The sequence below is a fragment of the Sphaerodactylus townsendi genome, linkage group LG10, assembly GCF_021028975.2.
Source record: "Sphaerodactylus townsendi isolate TG3544 linkage group LG10, MPM_Stown_v2.3, whole genome shotgun sequence".
In the NCBI taxonomy this organism is placed as follows: Eukaryota; Metazoa; Chordata; class Lepidosauria; order Squamata; family Sphaerodactylidae; genus Sphaerodactylus; species Sphaerodactylus townsendi.
In genome coordinates, this window is record NC_059434.1 from 23,715,556 (window position 1) to 23,738,766 (window position 23,211).

A 23,211-nucleotide genomic window follows, 5' to 3' on the forward strand; every position below is an offset into this window, starting at 1 on the left:
GCAGGCTTTGTCCCCCGCAAATCCTCCCCGACCCAGGGAAAGGTTGCTGCGCTTGGAATGGCAGCTGGATGAAGATCAGGGGCAGGGACATGTGGGTTGGCCATTGGAAATAAGGTAATAATCAGTTTTTCCCCAGAAGTTATGTCAGCACTTTCTAGGAATTGTTGACAAGTGTAACTATAGAGCAGTGGTTCTCAATCTGGGGGTCGGGACCCCTTTGGGGGTCGAACGACCCTTTCACAGGGGTTGTCTAAGACTCTCTGCATCATTGTCCATCTGTAAAATAGATAAATGTTAGGGTTGGGGGTCACCACAACATGAGGTACTGTATTAAAGGGTCACGGCATTAGGAAGGTTGAGAACCACTGCTATAGAGTTTCTAGCAATTTCTAGAGAGGTGTGAGATCACTTATGTGTTAAGAGGAACTATGCATACTGCATAATATTTAATGAGACCCTGATATATATTTTAACATTAAAACATATGCATTAGTAAAATGTGATGCCTTACTAAACCACAGCACAACAGATCACTTACAATGGAAAATATACATTGTAGGATGTGTGAACAAAATGTGACAGGAATCTGGTATAGTATCCTATTTTAAAATATCTTCACCAGGAGAACACAAAATTGAAGTAAGATTACATTTCTGTGCCTTTGTTTCCAGTCTCTGATTATAATCTACACAGCTGCTGAATATTCCGGGTCACTCCCACAAAATGTAAACACTAAACATTTGAAAACACTGTATCATCCTTACTGCAATAGAAAGTCACGGGCCTGAATGGGCTTTGACATTATGTTCCCAGGATGAATTCCCAACATGGACTTTGTAATATGTAAGTCGACAATCTATCGGTTTAGTAAATATCAAAACTTTTATGTATAGAACTATGATGCCGTATTTTGAAATTTTTGGTAAAACGTTCTAGTCATTCAGAAAAAAATGTCCTTTTTTTTCTTGAAAACATTAAACTGTTGTCTGTACTCTCTGAGTCATACAAGCCCAGGAGATGACTCAGCGTCCTGTTTCTCTGAAAGTTGTGCAGCAAATTAACATATTTACTATCAAGTCTCTATCTGAACATTCTTACAGAATCTTACAAATGATGTGGTTCAGAAAGGAATCTGTGACTAGCTGTCTCCTCAATCTGGATCAGGATTGCAGACCACAATTCCCTTCTGGCATCATATATGGAGAAAATCAGTATTATTCAATGTATAAAATATTCCTGATTTTTAAAACTTTTAAAAATCATTTTTCAGCTTCAAATGCAGCATAAGTGTCAGGACAGTGCCAAATCTCTAGAGGGAACGGATTTCTCTAAATCTGTCTTCTATACTTTCCTTGTATAAGTAACATTTTATAGTATTTGGACAAAGGTTCTTTTAGGCTCCTTTGAATGCAGAGGCGTAGCTATACCAGAGTGCGTCCGGTGCACACTCTGGCTTTTGCCCCTGGGAAATGTAGTTCCCACCCAGGCAACACAGGCAGGCTTCTGGCCTGCTCCATTCCTAAAAGTAAGTGAGGTGGTGCGCTGTGGGGAGGGGGCCGTGGGGGAGCCGTGGGGGGGCGCAGCAGGGGGGCGTGGAGGGATGGGAGGGGAGGGGAGGGGGATTTTACCGCCCCCACGTGACTAGAAATGGTGCTCCCGGTGCATTGCGCACCCCCTGTCCCCTGGTGGCTTCGCCACTGTTTGAATGTGTTTTCTGAGTCTAAGCGTGTTTTCACATTTAAGGCTTAAGGATTTCCCGCTTCAGTTGGGTTTTAATATGAATGCAGAACTTCCACTGATCAGAAAGAGTATTTGTATTACAAATATCTTTCCTCTTGCTTTCCTTTCCATAGGCATAATGCTGTGGGTTAAAACACTGTTTGTATGTAGCATCCACAATGCAGGCTCACTGGACGCATCAAGCAAATCCTGTTGCGCGTGCTAGGACTCGTTGAATGCGGCAGCAGCTGCGCAGCTTTTGGGGGAAGCCAATAGTAATTCTTTCCCCCCAAGCAATTTGTTCCTTTCACTTTGAAACACCCTACAATTTAATAAAATATTGCCAATATAAAAATACTGATTGCTAAGCTACTGGAGCAAAAGGAGGAGAGCGTGTACGACCTTCTTATTTTAAATGGCCTCATATATGTTATAACTTAGACCTGAAAGACTGCAATTAATGACCAGTTTTGCAGTGTTCTGCCCCATGAAATCAGCGTGGTGTAGTGGTTAAGAGCAGGTGCACTTTAATCTGGAGAACCGGGTTTGATTCCCCGCTCTGCCACTTGAGCTGTGGAGGCTTATCTGGTGAACCAAATTAGCTTTGTGCACTCCAGCACATGCCAGCTGGGTGACCTTGAGCTAGTCACAGTTCTTCGGAGCTCTCTCAGCCCCACCCACCTCACAGGGTGTTTGTTGTGAGGGGGAGGAGGGAAAGGAGATTGTAAGCCCCTTTGAGTCTCCTTACAGGAGAGAAAGCGTGGATATAAATGATAGCACAATGGTTGGCATAGACTGGATCATTGTTTTGGTTTCCAAATTAAGCCCACTAGTGTTACCTGTTTTGATTCTGCCATCTCTGCTGATGACTCCACCTGGTTCGACACTTATAACATAAATAGGCAAATCCCACTCCCTGTGGGAGGATGCACCACCTGCCACTGTCATTCCCAGTGACTCTGCATTATCTTTTCGGACAACCACCACCTTTTCATGACAGGTGACCGCATGGAGAGTAGCCTGTGGACACCAAAGAGCAAACATTAAAGTGGTGCGTATGCAGAACCAATTGTGATGAACTACTCTTAATCCACATATAAGTTGCTTGAGCATGGTGGTCAGGAAAAATACCTGTTTGTAGTGCCATTTTGTGGAGAAATGCCCTCCATCCTAGAATTCAGTCCAATAGTTCAACCACTGGACCACACAATATTCATGTCCCAGGGGCCCTCTGCAAATGTACAGCTGGCAGAGAAGACAGACACTGGGGATGGTGAATGCATCCACCTCCTAAATACAAAGCACTCAGGCGCTTCCTTATGCAAATAGAAGGCCAGAGGAATGATAAAGGGTTTTCTACCTCACAACTTGCTAGAATATCACACCTCCAGGGACAGTCATGGAAAGCCAAATGGCTAGACAGTTTCCCTCTTTTTGAGGCAAGACGATCAAGGAGGGAGGAAAAACTCCCAAGGAGAGATTATAAATTCCCACAGGAATTTCTCCCACCTCACTCTTCTCCTGGGATGTGCACAAATCATGAAGGACTAAGTCTTTATCCAGAACTCTGTCTTGCCCACATGGCAGCAATGTGGAGAAGTTCCAATTCTGAGAACTATGGTAATGATGGACTTTTAGTTACTGCAACTGTAAGAAATACTCTTTCTCTCTCTCTGTGTGTGTAAAGTGCTACCATAGCCAGCTCATGCAAACCCCGTATGGTCACCTATCCTAATTAAACATTGTTTAAGATAATCCTTTCAAAAGAGGCCTGTCATTTTCTGAAATTTATAATCTTTTGATCCAATTAACTGAAGTTCCACAACAAGTATAATTTTAATTGTACATTTGGTGTGTTTGAAGCCACCCTGAGTCGGTGAGGGGAAGGGTGGCATACAAATTAAATACATAAATCAACATGCCAGTGAATTTCTACTGGAATGGAGTGCAGTGGCATGAGGAAAAGGAAGTTCCTCCATTGCAGTGAATTCTGAAACTTATCCGTGAAAATGGTTCTATGTATACATTACAAAAGGCGCTCAATATACTGGGGTAAATCTATCTAAGACAAAGAGAGCTTTTCTACATTAAAGAAACCCAGATCAACTCAAAACAGATTCTTTTCACTGACAAGAATTCATTTTTTAAAGAGGAAATGCCTTTTTTGTAAGTCAGGGCTGCTTTTGACTTTGTGCTTAAGTTTGCAAATTGTCTATTTCCTCTTCATCGTACAGTCATAATGTTGCAGCTAATATAGGTAGTTCATGTACTGTTTTGTGAGGGACGTTGTACAAATTTGAACAGGTTTGAAAGGGTAACATTCACAAGTTATTTGACACCCATTAAGTTTCATTAAAAGGACAAGGAAACAACTGATTGCTTCCTGTGTCATGACCAAAACCCTGTCACAAGTTTCTCTTCAAAGATTTCCTAGAACTACTGCTTATCTACGTTATTATAAATATGAGGCAACTTGTAGGGGCTCAAGTAAGAAAGGGGGAAGAATGAGGATGTTGGTGATGAAAGGAAATGAAAGCTTTTCTTTTAATAAACACAGAGTGTACTTATTCAACTTTAAGTCAGCCAGTTTAAAGGCAATGTTTATCAATGACAGTGTTTCAGTATGTTCTCTTTGAAACAACGGTTTTCCTTCAAGATTTTGACACTATATTGGAGGCTATCCCTTAGAGGCAGAATGTAACAGCTTGCCTGATTTTTAATATTTAAATTAAATATTTATGGCAGATTCTTTACATTTAGTCTCCCTGGGATATCTCATGAGTAATGGCCACAGCTGCTGATATGTGTACATTTTCAGGTACCTGAAGCTATTTCTTCAACAATAAGGATTTTATGTACTTTACTTGGCCTAGTCTTTGAGGGTCAGATAATAATGTACTTAAAAGCAAAACAGGGCTATTTCAGTGATGAATTATCCAAACTGACTTTATACATAAGCTCCTACTGATTGCAAAGAGAGCACAACTCAGCTCCACCAGAAATTTCAGTCTTGAAGGGGTGGTGGCAGCCCCAGTTGGCTAAAATCCTAATTCCTGTTCTTCAGAATCTAGATGTTTAGTCAGATCCAGTTCTTTAAATCAAATCCTGAAGGCACTCTTTTTTTCAAATCCAGGCAGCCTGGCCACCCACTCCAAAGAGCAGAGAAAGACAGCTGATTCACTTCAGAGTCACCCAACATAATCAGACTGACTCTTCTCCCGCACAACTGGAGAAAGAAATGTTCTAATTCCTCAAGACTGGCTGGATTCAAAATTGAGACGCTCCAAATGTTTGCTTTCAAGTCCCAGTAAAACCAATGGGACAATTTATTGCTATTAACTTTCTCTGGACAGGAGCCAGAAGCTTGACTACAATGGTTATCTTTTAAATAACCGAAGCCGTAGCTAGAATCACAATCAAGCATAAGCACTGCCCAGTTACGGGCAACAGAAACAACCCTTTTGATGAAAAATGGGGGCATCCATGATCATTACCTTCTTTCAGTACATCTATGTGCCGTATTCAGTTTAACTGCACAATTCCTTGGAAGTGGAGACAATCTTTTCTTTAACCTACACTGTTTCAAATGATAATCTGTCACTATTGAACAGGATGCCACAAAGGAAATATGAAATACTTCTGTCCAGTGGTGGGATCCAAAAATTTTAGTAACAGGTTCCCATGGTGGTGGGATTCAAACTGTGGCGTAGCACCAATGGGATTGGGCAGGGCACAATGGGGGCATGGCTGGGTATTCCGGGGGCGGGGCATTCCTGGGCAGGGCTGTGGCACCGGTCCTTGGGCGGGAAACGAATGCACACAGGCGCAGGCTGCCACGCACGCCGGTGCACCTCCTGCTAGACTGCTTCAAGTTCTGCGCGCTACTGCTGAGAGGAGGGCGTAACTAAGGCAAAGATCACGTGGCAAAATCACCAATTAGTAACCCCCTCTCGGCACACACAAATAATTAGTAACCTACTCTCGGGAACCTGTGAGAACCTGCTGGATCCCACCTCTGCTTCTGTCGGTAAAAGAAGAAATGGCAGCTGGTTGAAATTAAACCGTGGTGACTGAATGTATCCATACATCACTGGACTCTGCGCTCTTGTTGCTCTGTAGCAATAATTTGTAAGTTGCTTGGCTTGTCCAGACAGGATAACCCAGTGGCAAATGACTGTTATTCTGCGGCAATGGTGCTATATCCAGCGCTGTGTGGATGCAGCCTGAAAGTAGATATTATGAGTCCACTTAATGTTGAATATATTTGGGTAAACAAAAAAACTGCTTGCCTGCTGGAAAGGTAAGGTTCCTTTCCAAGTTGCATGAGAACAATCACATTTGGGAAGTTACCTTTCACGTTCTCTTCTTGCTCGAGCAACGTAAAAAAAATCTATAATCACACACAGCTAAGCGGTATGAATAACATGCTCCCAACTGCTATTAATGAAGTCGGAGGCTGTGTTTGTTAGGGTGCCTCACAACTTCCTCAGCACTCAATCCCGGACAATTCACTGTTTACATTTGGCAATGGCTTCAGAGCCAGCCTCTTTCCACATGGAGGCAAGATGTCATAGGCTTCCTCTGCCAAAATGGATGCCTGAACCATCCTTACAACAACAAATGATGTCGATGGCTGGAGCTTATTCTTGGATCTGGGTATTAAAAACGTGAAAGCAATATTGATACAACATTTATATCTGTGTTTTTGAAATGGCTGAAAGAAAACTGGGTCTCTAAGTAAAAAAAAGAACGAGGGGGTGGCAAAAAGAACCGACACAACATGGTGCCAGGGCAGGATGCTTAAAAGTAAGCCCCCGCAGCGGAACTTCTAGATAACTTTTTAGCAACTTTAAACTGATTTTAAACAGCATTTAAGGAGGAGGAATTTGGATAAATAGCCCACAGATCACACTGGAGACAGTAGCTGCTCAAATGACATTGTAATTGGAAAGAAATTTTAAAAGTGAAATGACTGACCAGCTTCTTGGTGAGCCAAGAGAAGATGCATGAAAACTGCAGGGAGGCAACTGAACAGGATGGAAATGGAGAGAAACAGCTTGGGCTGGTGGGCAACTGACAGATCTGATGGGAGACCAGGGTCTGCAGCCAATTGTGGTGTTACTACTGGGCAAAGTCATTGAGCGGCCAGGTGGTTTCTGGCCTGGGCTACCATCATCAAACTGAACCTCTGAGCCTCTGAGCACCAAGACAGCTGTCTGGAAGGATGTTCCTGTTGGCTTGAAGGTTCCCAGATGAAGCTAGCAGTTTCTGCAGTGTTTTAGAGGTCCTTGGGGGTCATCGGGCAAGCCCGAAGACCCCAAAGGTTCCTGGAAAGAAGACCACTTTGGATTGGGTAGCATGATCAAGTCATCTTAATGAGCTGCCAGCAGACTCACCAGGACTGTGAAATCAGCAGGCTACTGTGTCAATTTCAATCAACAGCAGCAAAGAACTGGAAAGGACTTAGGTGACCTGCCTGGAGAACAACAGTAGACCCATAAATCCAACAATGCCAGACCAGTACTAGAGTCTTGGAAGATCTCATGGGTTAGATGTTGGGACCAACTTTGCTTAAAATTGTGTTAGGTTATCTGGGATATCCCCACACAGCATCCTATTGCAACAGGGATACCCAGGCAAATGATGTTATCTATGCTGGATTTTTGTGCCCTCCTCTTGAAAAGTTGGAATGTTGTATTATCATAATTGTTAGACAACACTTGCATCCTGTAGATTCCCTGCATTGAGGCAGGGAGATATAGGCTCACAGTCCTACTACTGAGGTAGGGGAGAGTTTGGTGGCATAGAAACTGTATTGTATTAATTGTGGTTTGGAACTGATGGCTGTCTATATTGCCGTCTGGATAGGTTGTTAAGGGAGGATAAGAATAAATATAAATTCTAAAATCCTTGCAGTGGCTAGTCTTATTTCTCCGGAATTGGGGGCAGAAGATATCGCAAGGGGAGAGAACTTCTCCACATCACACATTTTGTGTGTGGAATCCCACAAGGAGCAATCCTCTCCCTGGGGCTATTTAACATCTACATATGCTCCTTGCCCAGTGGGTCCAGAGTTTTGGGCTAGGTTGAGCCCTGTATGCTGATGACACTCAGTCCATACACTGTCCTAAAGGTTGTGTTGAAATAGAGCAAGCTAAAACTAAATGCAGTGAATAAAGAGCAGTTCCGTGGTTGGGCTGGAAAGACTCAGGAAGAGGATGCCAGCTCCCAACTCCCTCCTTGTCTATGGAGGGCCAGATCACAAATGTGGCCAGGTTTCACCAGGTCAGGCAACTGGCACCCTACCTATCTCATCCCAATTTGGCCATGGTGATCCATGCAACAGTCATCTCCAGACTACATATTGTAACTCGCTCTCTGCAGGGCTGCCCTTGACTGCTCTGGAAGTTTCAACTGTTTCAAAATGCAGCTGTATAGGTCCTTATGCAAACATATCCAACTAGTGTGCTGTCAGTTGTATTAGCTCCAGGTGGACCACTGGATCAGGTTCAAGGTTTTGGTATTAATCTTCAAAGTCCTCAACAATCTGGACCCATAGTAGCTATGGGACTGTATCTCCCAGTACATCCCACAAAGGGCATTCCACTCTGCAAATACTAGTTTACTAGTGGTCCCTGGCCCCAAAACTATCCAGCTGTCCTCAGCCATGGCCAGAGCTTTTTCAGTCCTGGCCTGGACCTGGTGGAATGCTCTCTTGAGTAAGACCCAGGCCATGCAGGACATATTATATTTCTGCAAGGACTGCAAGTTGGAACTGTTCCACCAGGCCTATGATTGAAGACTGCAGCAGTATTCCAACTGGCTGGTCTCCCTTTCCCTGTCCTTTTGTTTACCATCTTTTGTTTCCTTGTGTGGCCCTATATTTACAGCTAACTCATTTCCCGTCTGACTGAATTGTAGTAGAAATCAAGGCACTGATGCTTTGTTGAGAAATTGTGTTTTAACATGTATTTTAATTGATGTAAACCACCATGCGCCTGTCTAGTGGGGGAAGGGTGGCATGTAAGCCTAATAAAATAAATAAAAATAAATAAATATGTTCATCAATTCATCCTAGATGATTTTTTTTTTTAAAAAAAATATGACATTGGAATATATTCAATAATTTTGAATTGGTAAGATTTCATCAAGCAATCACAGTCACAACTTAAAGAGTAATTAAACTGTGTATAGACTTTGAAGTCCAGTTTGAGTGGGAAGCAAAAGACCTGTTTATTTCTTTGCAAAATGCATAATTAACTTGCACAACTCACAGCCACAGGATTTGGTGAAGGCTGCTAATTTAGGTGGCTTTAAAAGGGGACTAGATGGACTTGTGAAACATATATGAATGGTGAGAGCCAACATGGTGTAGTGATTAAGAGCAGGTGGAATCTAATCGGGAGAACTGGTTTGATTCCCCTCTCCTCCACATCAAGCCTGCTGGGTGAACTTGGGCCAGCCACAGTTCTCTCAGCCCATGTGGAGGCAGGTTATGGCAAACCACCTCCAAATGTCTCTTGAAAAACCTACAGCTATGACATGATGGCATTTTATATCACCATTAGTCTGGTGGCTGGATAGGGTCTCCAACCATGGGGGACCTCCGGAAACCCCAAACCACCCTGGCTCGAGTATTATCCCTTGATAACCCCTGGCCTCTGATGTCCCCCCTCGAGATTGGACAACAAATAAGCCAACTCCAATGAGGAAAAGCCGCTGGCCCAGACACGCTTTTACCAGAGTTGTTTACAGTATTTAGGGAATGGTAGTCCCCTATATTGGCAGTATTGTTCAATACAGTTAACCAAACAGGCATAATTCCTGATGTGTGGAGCCACTCTAACAGGGTGACCCTGCCAGCCCCTCGAATTATAGACCTATTAACCTTCTCTCGGTCTTGGGCAAACTTTATGCCAAATACCTACTAAATTAACTGATTGGATTGGATAGGGTTTCCATGTTTGGAGGAAATATACTTCTGAATGCCAATTGCTGGGGCAGGCAGCAGCAGCCGGGGGAAGGGTTTTGTCTGTGCTCTGCTGTGGGCCTTCTAGGGCACATTTGGGCAGCCGCTGTGCAAACCAGGTGCTGGAGCAGATAGATCGGGTCTAATTCAGTAGGACTCTCTTTATATGTTGTGATCTCTAAATAAATATATCAAAACATCAGAAATAAATATACATTAAATATATGAAATATATTTTTAAAAAACCAAATTAGGATTATATATTGCCAAGATAAATTGTACGTACAGATTGAAATTATCTTTAGACTGAAATTCTAAATACAGACTGAAATTAGCATCGGGCAATCTGACATTGCAAAAATGGTGTGCTACAGAGCAGGGGTGCCTTGTAAATCTGTGTGAAAAAAACCAGTTCTTCTCAAGTAGAACTAGAACCAGGGGGCATACATTGAAAATGCTGGGGGGAAGAATTAGGACTAATAAAAGGAAACACTTCTTCACACAACGTGTGATCGGTGTTTGGAATATGCTGCCACAGGAGGTGGTGATGGCCACTAACCTGGATAGCTTTAAAAGGGGCTTGGACAGATTTATGGAGGAGAAGTCGACCTATGGCTACCAATCTTGATCCTCCTTGATCTCAGATTGCAAATGCCTTAGCAGACCAGGTGCTCGGGAGCAGCAGCAGCAGAAGGCCATTGCTTTCACATCCTGCACGTGAGCTCCCAAAGGCACCTGGTGGGCCACTGCGAGTAGCAGAGTGCTGGACTAGATGGACTCTGGTCTGATCCAGAAGGCTAGTTCTTATGTTCTTAAGTATAGGGACTCTATGGAGCAGTTCCATCTGCAAAGAAAGAAGGTGCCCTCTCCTCCACATGAGAACAGAACCATATTTGAATGCTTAGTCTTCCTTAAATCAACAGGAAAGAAATGGTATTATGAAAAGTATGCAGCTTATTTTAACTCAGCATCACCTAGCTGGGAATGTGGCCAGGCCAGACTTTTCAGACACAGCTGTAGGTACATGGAAGTTGGCCAAAGTTGGCCTTCAGGTACAAGCACGAGATTGTGCCCCCCCCAAAATTCCTGGAGTCAGGTTTTTTCTAAAACAAAAATATCCTGCAGGAAAGAAGTGATTTTGTCAGAAGGATAAAACAACCATATTGTGTGCCCATACGTTTAGACTTATTAGTCAAATCTAATGGCTATTTTAAACTTCAGCTCCATTCTTGCTATGGAGAGATAAAGGGTAAGACAGAACAGAGTTATATAGTTCAAGAGTATGGGGGAGTGGGGCAGGGATTAGGTGCTGCACACGGCATGAGGCTTTCCTTTCTACCCAACTCAAAAAGAAGGAAAACAAGAGAGATTATCTAATGTTGCTCACAGCAGCATGAACTTTCCTCTTGAGATGTGACCTCAATTGAAGAGGTCAAATAGGGGCAAGCAGCCGCTATCAGCTAGTCATTGTGTGGTCAATGGGCAGTCATTGCTGGCCCATGGAACAAAGTGATCTCAAACACGTTCCAATTCCTAGGAGCCTAGGAAGCAGGGCCAATTTGCAGATGCTGCCGAGTTCCCCAATAATTAAATCTAGGGCGTTTGCGGAAAAGTACCTGCAAAGATCTCTCTCACACAAGTTTTTTTGTTGTATTGGGCTCCCCACATGCAATTCAAGTACTGCAAGTTTGAAGGAAAGTGATTTTCAAAGGAATCCACCAAGCTGCCATTCAAGGTTCCGGTAAAGATGAGGGGGGAGGAAATCACAGCAAGGTTCAACTGCATACATTCAATATTAAATTGTAACAAAGCAGTCTATTTCATGCGTGTAGAACTCTCCATCCTGTTGCCTTCCTGATTTAAAACAGCTCTGTTGTGAGCTAGACATGTACTGATATGGCTATAATAAGTTTCTCCATAAATCTATCCAGGGATTTATATTTTCAGACTATGTTTATTATTGATCTATGCCTAATTTTCTCTTCAGTTAATATATTTCAATGTATATGATTGAAGAGCTGAATGTTTTCAGTGTTCAAAAGCTTAACGATATCCCTATATACTGCTTGTGCTATTGTATACTGCTTGTGCTATTGGAAAATGTATGTCCGACTATTCAGTCATTGCAGGGGAAGGAAAATGGAGGGAGACCTCTCTCTGTTAGTCCAGCCCCTGAAAACAACAGCACTGAGACCGTTTTTGTCCAAATCATACACTTTTTCTTTTTTCGTTTTTGTCCAAATCATACACTTTTTCTCCCCTCCCCCATTTTTAGCTTTTATTTTTCTATTTCTTAGACAGCAAAAACGAAGATTCATGTGTTAAGGTAGCATAAGGTGTAGCAGTTTGCAACTCTCAAATGTTGGCTATATTTGCAGTGTTGCTTGTAGAAAACTATGGCATTATACTTCCTATTTCATAAAAATGGGACATTGTACATTTTTATATTTAAGTTTTATATGACAGTATTATACATTTTCATCTTTCTCAAATATTCAGGTTTTTTTCATGTCTTCAAACTTTCTGAAAATTAGATATGTCTACTCTTCATGCCGATGGGACATGCATTTTTGGAGGAATCAATTGCTGTTCTTAGAGTAGTAGGTCACTGTCTTGTCAATAGTTTCCTTTTGTCTTGAACATAAGGAGATGCAAAATCTTACTTGAGGACTAAAATAATTCCTGTACCGTTACTCTCCTTAGATGTCTCGTCGAAGGTTTCCACGGCCAGAAACAACTGGCAGTTGCGAGTTTTTCAGGCTGTGTGGCCTTGGCCTGGTAGCTTTTGCTCTTACGGTTTGCCTGAATGCCACCTATAAATGCTGGTAAAACATCACAGCAAGAACTACTAGACCACAGCCACAGAGCCCAGAAAACCCACAGCCACTATTCTTAGACTAAGGATATTATGTAGCAGCAGAAGAAAGGAGCTGCAGCTTAGGGGGAGAATTCATCCTTTCTGTGAATAAGGTTCAGTTACCAGGATCTCCAGTTAAGGAATCTCAGACAGGGGCAAGGCTGATGAGGACGGAGACCTTGGAGAGTAGAATAAACAAAATGAGACAGACTAACAGGTCCAGCTCAGTAGGAGACAGTTTGGAATGTTCAGAGGACTGTATCCCACTATATGCCAAAGGGCTACGAAGCTACAGCTAATCCAAGTTCCTTGATGTGTTTCCCAAATCATGTTACATTTTCAGAACACTCAGATAAGATGCATCCTTTAGGAGAGTTTAAAAGGGCAGCTCTGGGAGAGATAGCAAAGGCAAAAGCTGACACTTTAGAGATCTCCAGTATCCATTGACACTTGAAAGGAAAACTTCATCATCCGCAGCTTCTACCCTGGAAAATGTATGTCCGACTATTCAGTCATTGCAGGGGAAGGAAAATGGAGGGAGACCTCTCTCTGTTAGTCCAGCCCCTGAAAACAACAGCACTGAGAATAACAGCCAGAGTCAGGACCAGGTTGTTTCTGGAAGACCCAGTTCAATCCCTGTTTTGTGTTGTTGTTAAAGGGCCAGAAAACATGTTTATAGTAACAGAAACTTTTTCCGGAATACCCATGAAATTGTTGTTTCCGCTGGATGGGAGGGGGAGTAAAGGAAACTGAGGCAAGTCTACTCCCTCAGGTTCCTGAGTACACCCATTGTTTATTCGACTTGACGAGCCAAGATGAGTTTAGAGCTGGGAGCTGCCAAAGCCATCATTTACTCACAGAGAAAGGGAGTACAAGATGCTTCTTGAATTATAGCCTCTCCTGTTTTCTGTTGATATGCTCAGTAAATCAGAGCAGGGATCTCCCTTGCACACTGGCAGAAAATCCAAGACCCTGGAACCCCCCCTCTTGATAACAGTTAACCTCAAACTGATTGACAGGAATAGAGTCCTATTCATCTTGTACAAGAATAGAGCCCTATTCATCTTCTACCAGATGGCAGGAATCTCTGAAGCTACTCAGCAACAGCCTCACCTATCTAGCTTTGCTCCAGATGGAGAAAAAGCAGATAAGTCCCCTTAATTCTTATTAAAGTGTATTACATTTTGCTGGAAAGCAAGGCAGTTGAATAGAATGCTGGGTGTACATCTGAAAAAAAACAACTTGCGCTCTGTGATTATCTTACAGCCCCCCCCCCCCGCCCCGGTTTCCCCACTGCTCATTCACAAGACAGGAGCACTTCCCAGATCATATACAAAGGGAATCGTGGTTTCTGTGTTTACACAGCAGCATTAAAACGGGCTTCTTTTTGTGATGCTGTCCAGAGATCAGAGTTAAGAGACATTAACATATTAGTCAACATACCAGACCTCCCCTTTCTGTCTCTTCACAGAAGGAGCCATAATGAGGGGAAACAGTGACGGGCCTCACCTTGTTAGGATTATTCCTCGGTGCAGGGCAGGGTTGATGCCCACCATTGTAATCCCATCCAGCCTCCTGCAAGATATCAGGAGTCTGCTGCCTGCTTTGCCGAGACACGGTGAAGTGGACACGCTTCTCGCTAGCCTGCATGTTAAGACACAGATAAAAACACGGAAATATAGTTCAGATGTCTCAGTTAACATTCCTATTTATAGTTGATCCCATCCTGGAAACTTGGAGGGTACAGACATTTTCTACAAATGCCGTCAAATACAAATGACACCAGCCTCTTCTGGGTACAACCCCCCGGTCCCTGCCCCTTAGCTCTTCCCAGGGGCATATCTGCCTGGGAACATGGGGTAACCCATGTCCCTGGGTGCAACTAATCTGGTCATGTGGGAGGGTGCAAAATCGACCCCCCCATGTGGCCAGATGCCTTCCCCCATGAAAAGTCTTTGGCCTCCCTCGGCCCACCCCATGTCGTCAAAGTGGATGATGTGGGCAGGGCCGAGGGATCCCAAAGTCAGACAAGGCAGGCAGGCCCCCCTGGGCTCCGTGGGGGGCGGGGGAGAGGAGTGGCGCTCTGCCCTTCTGTGCTCCCTGCAGGCAAGCTTCTGTCCTCTCCAGGCCTTGGGGAGAGCAGGAACCGGGGGAGAGCAGGAAAGGTAGGAGGGATGTGGGGTGGGGGGGGCAGGGCTCCGCAACACGAGGGGGGCAGGACTCTGTGACATGCGGGGGGGGGGCGCCTGGAGGATGAGTGTCCCTGAGTGCCATTTCCTCCCCATACGCCTCTGGCTCTTCCCCTGAGTTGCCAGACTATTTAGGATTTCTGGGGATTTGCAGCATGGGCCCTAGGAAGGGCAGGTTTGAAGAGGGGAGGAACCTCAGTGGGATATTATGCCATAGAGTTCATCCTCCTGAGCAGCCAGTTTCTCCAGAGGAAGTGATCTCTGTTTTCCGGAGCTCTTTTGTCATTCCAGGAGATAACTAGGCTCCACCTGGAGGTTGGAAACCCTAAGCCAGACCCAGGTTCTAGGACCCAACGCAGTTTCCCTGCAGCTACATAGGAGCTGCAGGGAACATCATTAAAAAAAATTAGGGTCACGGCACAAGTCGTTCTTGCTTTCCCCCTGCACACTTTTCTTGAGTGAAAATAACCTAAAGGCAGCCTTATTTATCCCAATCGGGAGCGGGACGTGCATGGGTCTGATTCCTCAGGGGTTTAGAGAGGGATAAAAAAGTTGAATTTGGAAAGTGAAAAAATTGTGTTGTGTTATTTGGTCTTGAGAGTCAGGAATTAGGTTTTGAGGTTAATGTTACAGAAATGTGAAGTAAAGACTGAAAGGTGTCAGCTCTTTTGACTAAGGAGCAGCAGTGGCGTAGGAGGTTAAGAGCTCGTGTATCTAATCTGGAGGAATCGGGTTTGATTCCCAGCTCTGCCGCCTGAGCTGTGGAGGCTTATCTGGGGAATTCAGATTACCCTGTACACTCCCACACACGCCAGCTGGGTGACCTTGGGCTAGTCACAGCTTCTCGGAGCTCTCTCAGCCCCTCCTCCTCCTCCTCCTCCTCCTCCTCCTCCTCCTCCTCCCCCTTCTTCTTCTTCTTAAGTTTCTTAGATCCTGTCTGTATAGACAAACAAAAATGTCCTGGGCACGTCTTTAAAAAAGTTGCCTCCTCTTTTTTTTCCAGACAACATGGACAAAAAAGGCGTCAGAGGAAAAAGAGGCACTGGCCCTCTACATAGGTATCTCATATATATATAAGGCTGAATGTTTTCTCTAAAAAAGCTACAATATTCCAAGTAATAATGGCATGCCACTATCTAGGAATGTAAGCATTTTATCCACATAGCTCCCATACCATATTGTAACGGGGTGGGGTGGGGGTGGCGGAATCTAAGCCACCTCTTCTTGGTTTATCTCCAAGCTCATGAGAAAGTTGTAAATGTGATTAACTGCTTGAGGGAAACCAATCCCTGAAGTTCAAGTAATGTATCTCTTTGAAATGTCACCGTTCTTTCTCAATCAAATCTGGTTGGGTCATTCAAGTTCACAGAATTCTCAGGACCCAATTTGAACCGAAGGGAAGCAGGTCCTTGCTAGTCCTACCTAGACAATGACTTCTTCAAGGCCATATAGTGGTCCCAGTATGGCCCAAACCTCTTATGACTAAGTACCCTTGAAATCAGTGGAACAATTTTGAAAGCTTACTGCGTGGCAGTGACGGTCACTAACAAACATTACTTCTCTAAGACAATAAGGTATGCAAAGGCTCCTCCAGTGAAGAGGGTGATCACATTCTGGCATCCAGGAATAAATAGTGAGATTCCCATGGCTTGCTGTGTTCAGATAAGCACTTCGTAGGACAAAATCACTCACATTCAGTCATACCTGATCTGTTCTTCTGTTGTACCACAGGAACAACAAGGCCCCTGAGACATCCACTTGTTCATATAGTTATCCCTCAATGATATTTTACAGGAATTTTTCAACAATATCAACAATATACTTGTAGATTTCAGGTCCAGCACTTGAGCACTGAATCCATTCCCCGTATGGCTTGTGAGAACTGCTGTGGTGAGGGTAGGATTAATAACCTGGCTATGGTCTATTATTAATTGTTCATTACAAGATGGTGTAGTACAGCTACCCTGTTTCCCATAATATAAGACATCCCTGAAAAATAAAACATAGTAGAGGTTTTGCTGAAGTGCGAAATATAAGGCATCCCCCGAAAGTAAGACGTAGCAAAGTTTTTATTTGGAAGCATGCCCGACGAACAGAACACAGAAAAATAAGACATCCCCTGAAAATAAGACATAGCGCATCTCTGGGAGATAAAATTAATATAAGACACTGTCTTATATTCAGGGAAACACGGTAGTACAAACAAAAAACAAGGCAGGGCCTTCAACCAGGTGACCTTCCAGCAATTTACAGCACTCTATCCTTGTCCAAGAAAACAGACTTTTTAAAATGAAGATTCTAAGTATGATTTGTATGGTAATTCAGTCTAATATAATTGTATTACAATACTTCACAGACATTCACTTCGATGTATTCAACCCAAGATTCTAAGTGAAGTATGATTTGTATGGTACTCAGTAATTCAGCATTCAACAAATCTGACTCCACTTGTCTATGAATATGGGCAAAATGGTTTGTATATAGCGAATGCACTAACTTGCCTTTAGTGAAAATAGAGCAGATTTTATACCTGCTCAGTGTACATAGCGCATTGCAATTATTACCTTCAAACATTTCGGCGTTTATTAAATAGGCTCAGGAAACATGAGGAAGTTGTTGCAACAAACCTGTATAAGCTGGGCAGCGCTCTCCGGGCTTCCGTAGCGGAGATCGTGACCATTGATAGCTAGAACCCTGTCGTTCTCTTGAAGTTGTCCATCCCGGGCAGCAACACCTCCTTCCAGCAAGTTGAAGACAAACACCCCGGTTTCATCAGCCTTGCGGACCAGCTTGATGCCCAGCTGCTCCTCGGGGTTGCTTTTGCTTAGAACAATGTGAACGCTGTCATCCCTGTTGCAGGGAACATCCAAGGGAAGTCCACTGTTTCGACACCTGTACCTCTGCTCCCTGAGTACCGTCAGCCGGAGGACTTGGCAGGGCTGCCTCAGAACTGACAAGGCGTAGCTGTGAGGTACGTTTCTGATGTCCATGCCGTTTACCTGAAAGACAGGACCATAAATCAGTTGGGGGAAAAGGGCTACCTAATTGGAACTGACACTGCAGACAAGCGGTCTATTTACTCAGATGTCTTCCTGTTACACTGACATACGGTGAAGATTTCATTATAAAATGTCCTCCCCCTCAAGCGTCCAAGGCAGGCACACGCTGTGCTGTCTTCTTCCTCTCTTGCACATTAACTCCAGACATAAGGGCTATTTTTCAATTTTGTCAACGTTCCTCTTAGCCTCCAATATCCTCTTGCCTATCTTAGCAGACTTAACTGGAGTTCACCAGCTTCTTGTTGCCGGCAGCATTCTTATGCTAACCCTCTCTCTTCTCTCCCACTTTAAAAAAAACCCTGATATTTCTTGTCTACTCACTTTGATTGCAGTTGAAACATGAAATCCCCAATTTCCCAACTTTCAAATTAAAAAGGAAGTCATGAGCACTGATCACGGTCCACTTCTTTGTTTGGGATTTAGATAGCAGAGCTAGTGGAACTGAAGGGGATTTTCACTTGCAGAAGATCCAAGATTTAAATACTCAGGAAATCAAACGTATTTGAAATGGCTACTGACCAAACGCTTCATACCAAGGGTTTGTTGGGTTCTTTTTTATTTGCTTGTTTTGATAGGATATTTGACCCAATTTGTACTAACGCTTCTACAGCTGCAATTTGCTCTATGAAAAATAAATCAAACGTTAGTTTACATATGCAGTTTCACGGCACAGCAGTTGACCCACTAATTTAAGTCCCTGTGGAAGATGCCTTCTTTCCCTAGTAAATAAACTGAGTCTTCTCTTGGAATGAGAACTGGGTTGATATCCATAAGTATCAGCTTTACCGCTTGACACAGGGCTGGATTTCATTTAGAATGCTGCAAAGTAAACTGGATAACAGCTATAATGGGAATCAGCGATGATGAAATGCAATTGGAGTTTCCCATGTTAGAGAGTCTGCTGCCTCTTTGGTTTGAACTCAGGGCTATGTACATCTCTTCAGCTTAGAACACAGTAGCTACTTTTTCATTGCCATGACCTGGATAATCTAGGCCAGGCTAACATGATTGGATCATAGAGGTTAAGCAAGTTAGTACTTGGACAGGAGATAGAGGCGTAGCCCTAAGGGGACAGGGGGGCGATGCACCGGGCACCCCTCCTGTGGAGGGGTGGTGAGGGTGTTCCGGGGTGTGAGGGGGCATTCCAGGGCGTGGCGGGGGCAGTCCAGAGCGGGGGCGTTCTGGGGCGGGACAGGGGCAAAGGAAGCACCAGTGTACCAGGCACTTTCCCCCCGTGCTACGCCTCTGATAGGAGAGCAATACCAGGGTAACTATGCAAAGGAAGGCAATAGCAAACCACCTCTTTTAGTCTCTTGTCTTGAAAACCCTACTGGGTTGCCATGTCAGCTGTGATTTCTTGGCACTTTACACACACTTCCACATTACATGATAGTAATGGTTATCCCACCTGGATGAACAGACACCAGTAGCACTGGCATCATTCCCTTTCCCTGACCCAACCATCAATGCTTCAGCTATGGTAACTAGATATCTTATTCCTATTAATACAGTGCTGGCCAACTCTGTGGGAAAGCAGAGTCCAAAACATGAGAGGATGCTATTCTAGTGTTCACTGAACTATAGAAGCTCTTGGATAGTTTTACTTGCCTGTTCAGCCAGGAAAGAGTACTGTGCTAGAGACAACAAAGTAGACTTAATTCAAAGGCACAGGCACATCTTTGGACCTTTTTGGCTCCTGTTCATATGTGCTGTAAACTTGCACTGCCCAAACCATTTGTGGCACCCATGATGCAAGCTGTCTACAGTCTTTACTCTTTGTGTCAAGTGCAGCTATCTTCTCCATAGCACGACAAACTAAACCTTCCAGTTCGTGAGCAACAAAGAGGTTCAGGAAGCCTGAAGCCTGTATTTTTGTTCTGATTTTTCTGCAAACCAGCAGCAATTTTCAGGTTTGTAGAAATATCTGCCTTGTTTGTTCAAAACTCTAGTCACTGGATTTAAATATCCCCAGATTTGACCAACTTCACTATCAGAATATGTTGAGTAAAAGCCTGTATTTCCTAGCCATTTTGCACATCCTATACAGAGGCAAACTCAAATTTATCATCAAAACTCTCAAAGCCCCTTCTTTTCTTCTGGCCTGGTGAGAAAGCCTTAACTCACTTTTGGGTCACAGCCCAAAATTTGAGAACCATTGGTCTACTCCAGTGTTTCCCAACCTTTTCGAGGTCAGGGTACCCTTGACCTCACTCTTCATACCTCACAATACCCCTGCCGCCACCTTCCCCTCCCATTGCCCCTGCTTGCCACACTCCCACCTTCCCCTCCCAGGGTGAAGGGAAGCACTGGGGGTGGTGGTGGCTGCTGACCTTGTGGCAGGCTCTGCCCCATGGGCCAGTTCCATGTCCCTGCTGTCGCTGGTGGGAGACACCACAAAAATGAGGGGGGGGGGCGGTAGTGTTGCCGTGGTACCCCTGGGACATGCTCATGGCACCCCAGGGTACCACGGAACCCTGGTTGAGAATGGCTGGTCTACTCTGATAGAGTGTACCTCTCCACTGTGGCTTTCCTCTGACAGCCTATAGCTCTCTCGGGAGGGTGAGGATCTGGCTCAGTAATTGAGCATCTGCTTTTCATGCAGAGGATTCCAGGTTCTATCCCTGACTTATCCAGTTACATAGCATTATGTAGTAGGTCAGGGATGCTCCAGATGTTCATGGACTACAATTCCCATCAGCCCCTGCCAGTAGTGCTGGCAGGGGCTGATGGGAATTGCAGTCCATGAACACCTGGAGCACCATAGGTTGGCCACCCCTGTAGTAGGTGATATGAAAGATCTTTGCCTTGTTTGGTGGCAAACCACCAAGAATGCACTCTGCAAGGAATTGTGGCAAGTCACTGTCAAAAGTACCTTGAAACGTGTACTTCTATAATACATATGCTTATCAGATTCACATCTAGTTTGTATGAGGGACAAAAATACATTGAAGGACATGTGACTACCCTTGAAAGCAGCTCCCCCCAGCAAATGGTGTGTAAAAACAAAGTGTTATGCAAGAGGAACATCATGTCTTTACGTATGTTTTAAAAGATACAGAAATGAGAAACAGGGCTATTGGTCTCAGTGACAATCACAGGTCATTTGTAATGTTTACTGTTTGGCCCTGAAAAGGGCCTTCATGCAAAGGCAACTATATTCACAACAGTGTGATGAGACACTGACTTCAGGCATTTAATTAGAGTACGCATTACTGTTAGAATGAACCTCTTAAGTCTGAGACCACAAAATGGAACCGCAACAATGGACAGGGAGGAAGAGGAGCATGCTGTTCTTCCTTTCCTCTTTCAGACACCTCTGTCCCTTCTGCATATTCTCAGACGTTGTTTTCAGTGCCTTCAAACTAAACTGGGAAGCCTTTGAAAAGCTCTGACTCAGCTTATGTTTTTACAGTCTCCTCACATTTGCATCCAGTTGGGTAAGGACATACCTTCAGTATCATGTCCCCCGGGAGCAATCTTCCGTCTCTGGCAATGACTCCATCGCGATAGACGTGCTGTATAATGATGTGAACCAATGGTGTTTCACTGCCTCCCACAATCCTGATGGCAAGACTTTCGCTGGGGTTGCTGCGGCTGATCTTAATGCTGGTAATTTCACCGTCTGGGATGAGGTGATACAACCTTGGAAACACTGAAATGAACACATTAAAAAGGCTTTATTTTGGACTTTTAACATTAAAAAGAATGACTCCCAATTAAAAAATGTGCCGATTTTCCTCAGCTGATCCAACTAGGCTTCAACAGCAGATATGTTATATGCTAAAAGGCATGAAAAATTCTGGTTTACTGTGCCAAATGATGCAAACTAATCTTCATTTTTTAAAAATCTGTCCTTTGACAGTCAGTTATTTCTACATAAAACAGCTTCTTCTGTCAGATTAATAATTCCATGCTACACAGTATAACCACGACCTCCACTGATGATTTAGGCAGAGGACGTTGTTTTCAAGGGAAAGTGCAGCAGCTTTTGTTGGAATGCGTTAGAGAACCTAAAATAATATTAATCAAGAACCGTCCCTGCAGGCAAGAACCTCTTCTTTACATAGTGACACAGAGCCACAGCAAGAACAGTCGAAAGACAATCCATGTAGTAAATATGAGGGGGGATGGAAATGAGGAGAAATGGTTGCACTAAATGCCTGCCCAGAACACAAGAGGGACATTTTGAGGTTTTGTGCAGCTCAGATCACGGTATAAGCAGTCCAACAGCCCAGACTTCTGGAATAAGGGCTGCCCCTTGAACTGTGTCATTCATCCTGGTGTAGTTGCACAGTCCGTGTGTAAACTGAAGGTACAAAGACTGAGGGATTATGAAAGAATTCAGGGCACCATAACTCTCTGAACTTATTAGTCCATATATCAAGGATGGGTAGAAATCCCTGAAGGATATCTTCTGTCCATCAGCTCACATTTCGTTACTCTTGAATGATACTTATTGTGATAAGAATGCTTCTAATCCAATAGTGTATTTTATTCAAATTAAGTTTATAGGCAAATTATTACCATTTGTTTGTGCCCTCAAAATTTCTTAGAAGATGTCCTTATATGAACCCGGCAGTTATTCAAGTATGACTCCCAGTTTTTTGGGGGGAAAATCATTTTGAATCTTTTCATAGAGATTTCAAAGTCTAGTACAAGTTTCATAATTCAAAACCTCCTACAGCGCAATCCAGAGACTGTGGTGGAGACTTCAAGATGGCTTTTCAGCAGTATGGGAATGCAAAACCCCCCCCCCCAACTTCTCCCACTGTTGAAGAGTCCTCCATAAGATTTAATGGATTCATGCGACCAAAAAGAGTGGTATAAGTCCAAACTCTGGGTGCAGTCGTTCCAGGAGACAAAGTAGGGTGGAAACTTACCATCCCTGGACATACTTCTGGAAACCCACCCCCTTCCCCCACTACGTTGGCAGAACTAGTGGGGGCACAGAAACATTTATGTCATGCTGTTTTTATCATTGTTGTTCACTGCCCTGAGCCCCTAGGGCAGTGGTGGCGAACCTTTGGCACTCCAGATGTTATGGACTACAATTCCCATCAGCCCCTGCCAGCATGGTCAATTGACCATGCTGGCAGGAGCTGATGGGAATTGTAGTCCATAACATCTGGAGTGCCAAAGGTTCGCCACCACGGCCCTAGAGGGAGGGTGGTTTAGAAATAAAATAAATAAATAATAAAAGACTGTCCTGCCCACCCTCTGCTCTGTTTAGATGTTTGCATGTCTCTTGTTTTACTGTCACAGCTTAGCAGATTGTGCATGACTGATCCTTATGGGGGAAGATGGAGCCTGCGTGCCTGCTTCTCCATTGTTGGGCGGCCCCTTAAGGGGCACTGGACTGGGGCAGGCCTCTGGACTGGGCCCATGGAGATGCCAATTGGCCTACACCCCCAGGAGACA

General features: G+C 44.0%; 1 protein-coding gene across 4 annotated transcripts in view; it reads right to left on the reverse strand.

Moving 5' to 3' along the window:
* LNX1 (ligand of numb-protein X 1) overlaps positions 1–23,211 on the reverse strand; it is a 123,819-nt gene that overhangs the window by 20,199 nt on the left and 80,409 nt on the right. For all 4 annotated transcript variants that reach the window (XM_048510158.1, XM_048510159.1, XM_048510161.1 and 1 more), the window contains exons 5-8: positions 21,243–21,445; positions 17,362–17,733; positions 14,055–14,189; positions 2,559–2,739 (exon numbers count right to left, since the gene is read on the reverse strand). In XM_048510158.1, coding sequence (XP_048366115.1) covers positions 2,559–2,739; positions 14,055–14,189; positions 17,362–17,733; positions 21,243–21,445 — 891 coding nt within the window. The remainder of the gene's footprint in view (positions 1–2,558; positions 2,740–14,054; positions 14,190–17,361; positions 17,734–21,242; positions 21,446–23,211) is intronic.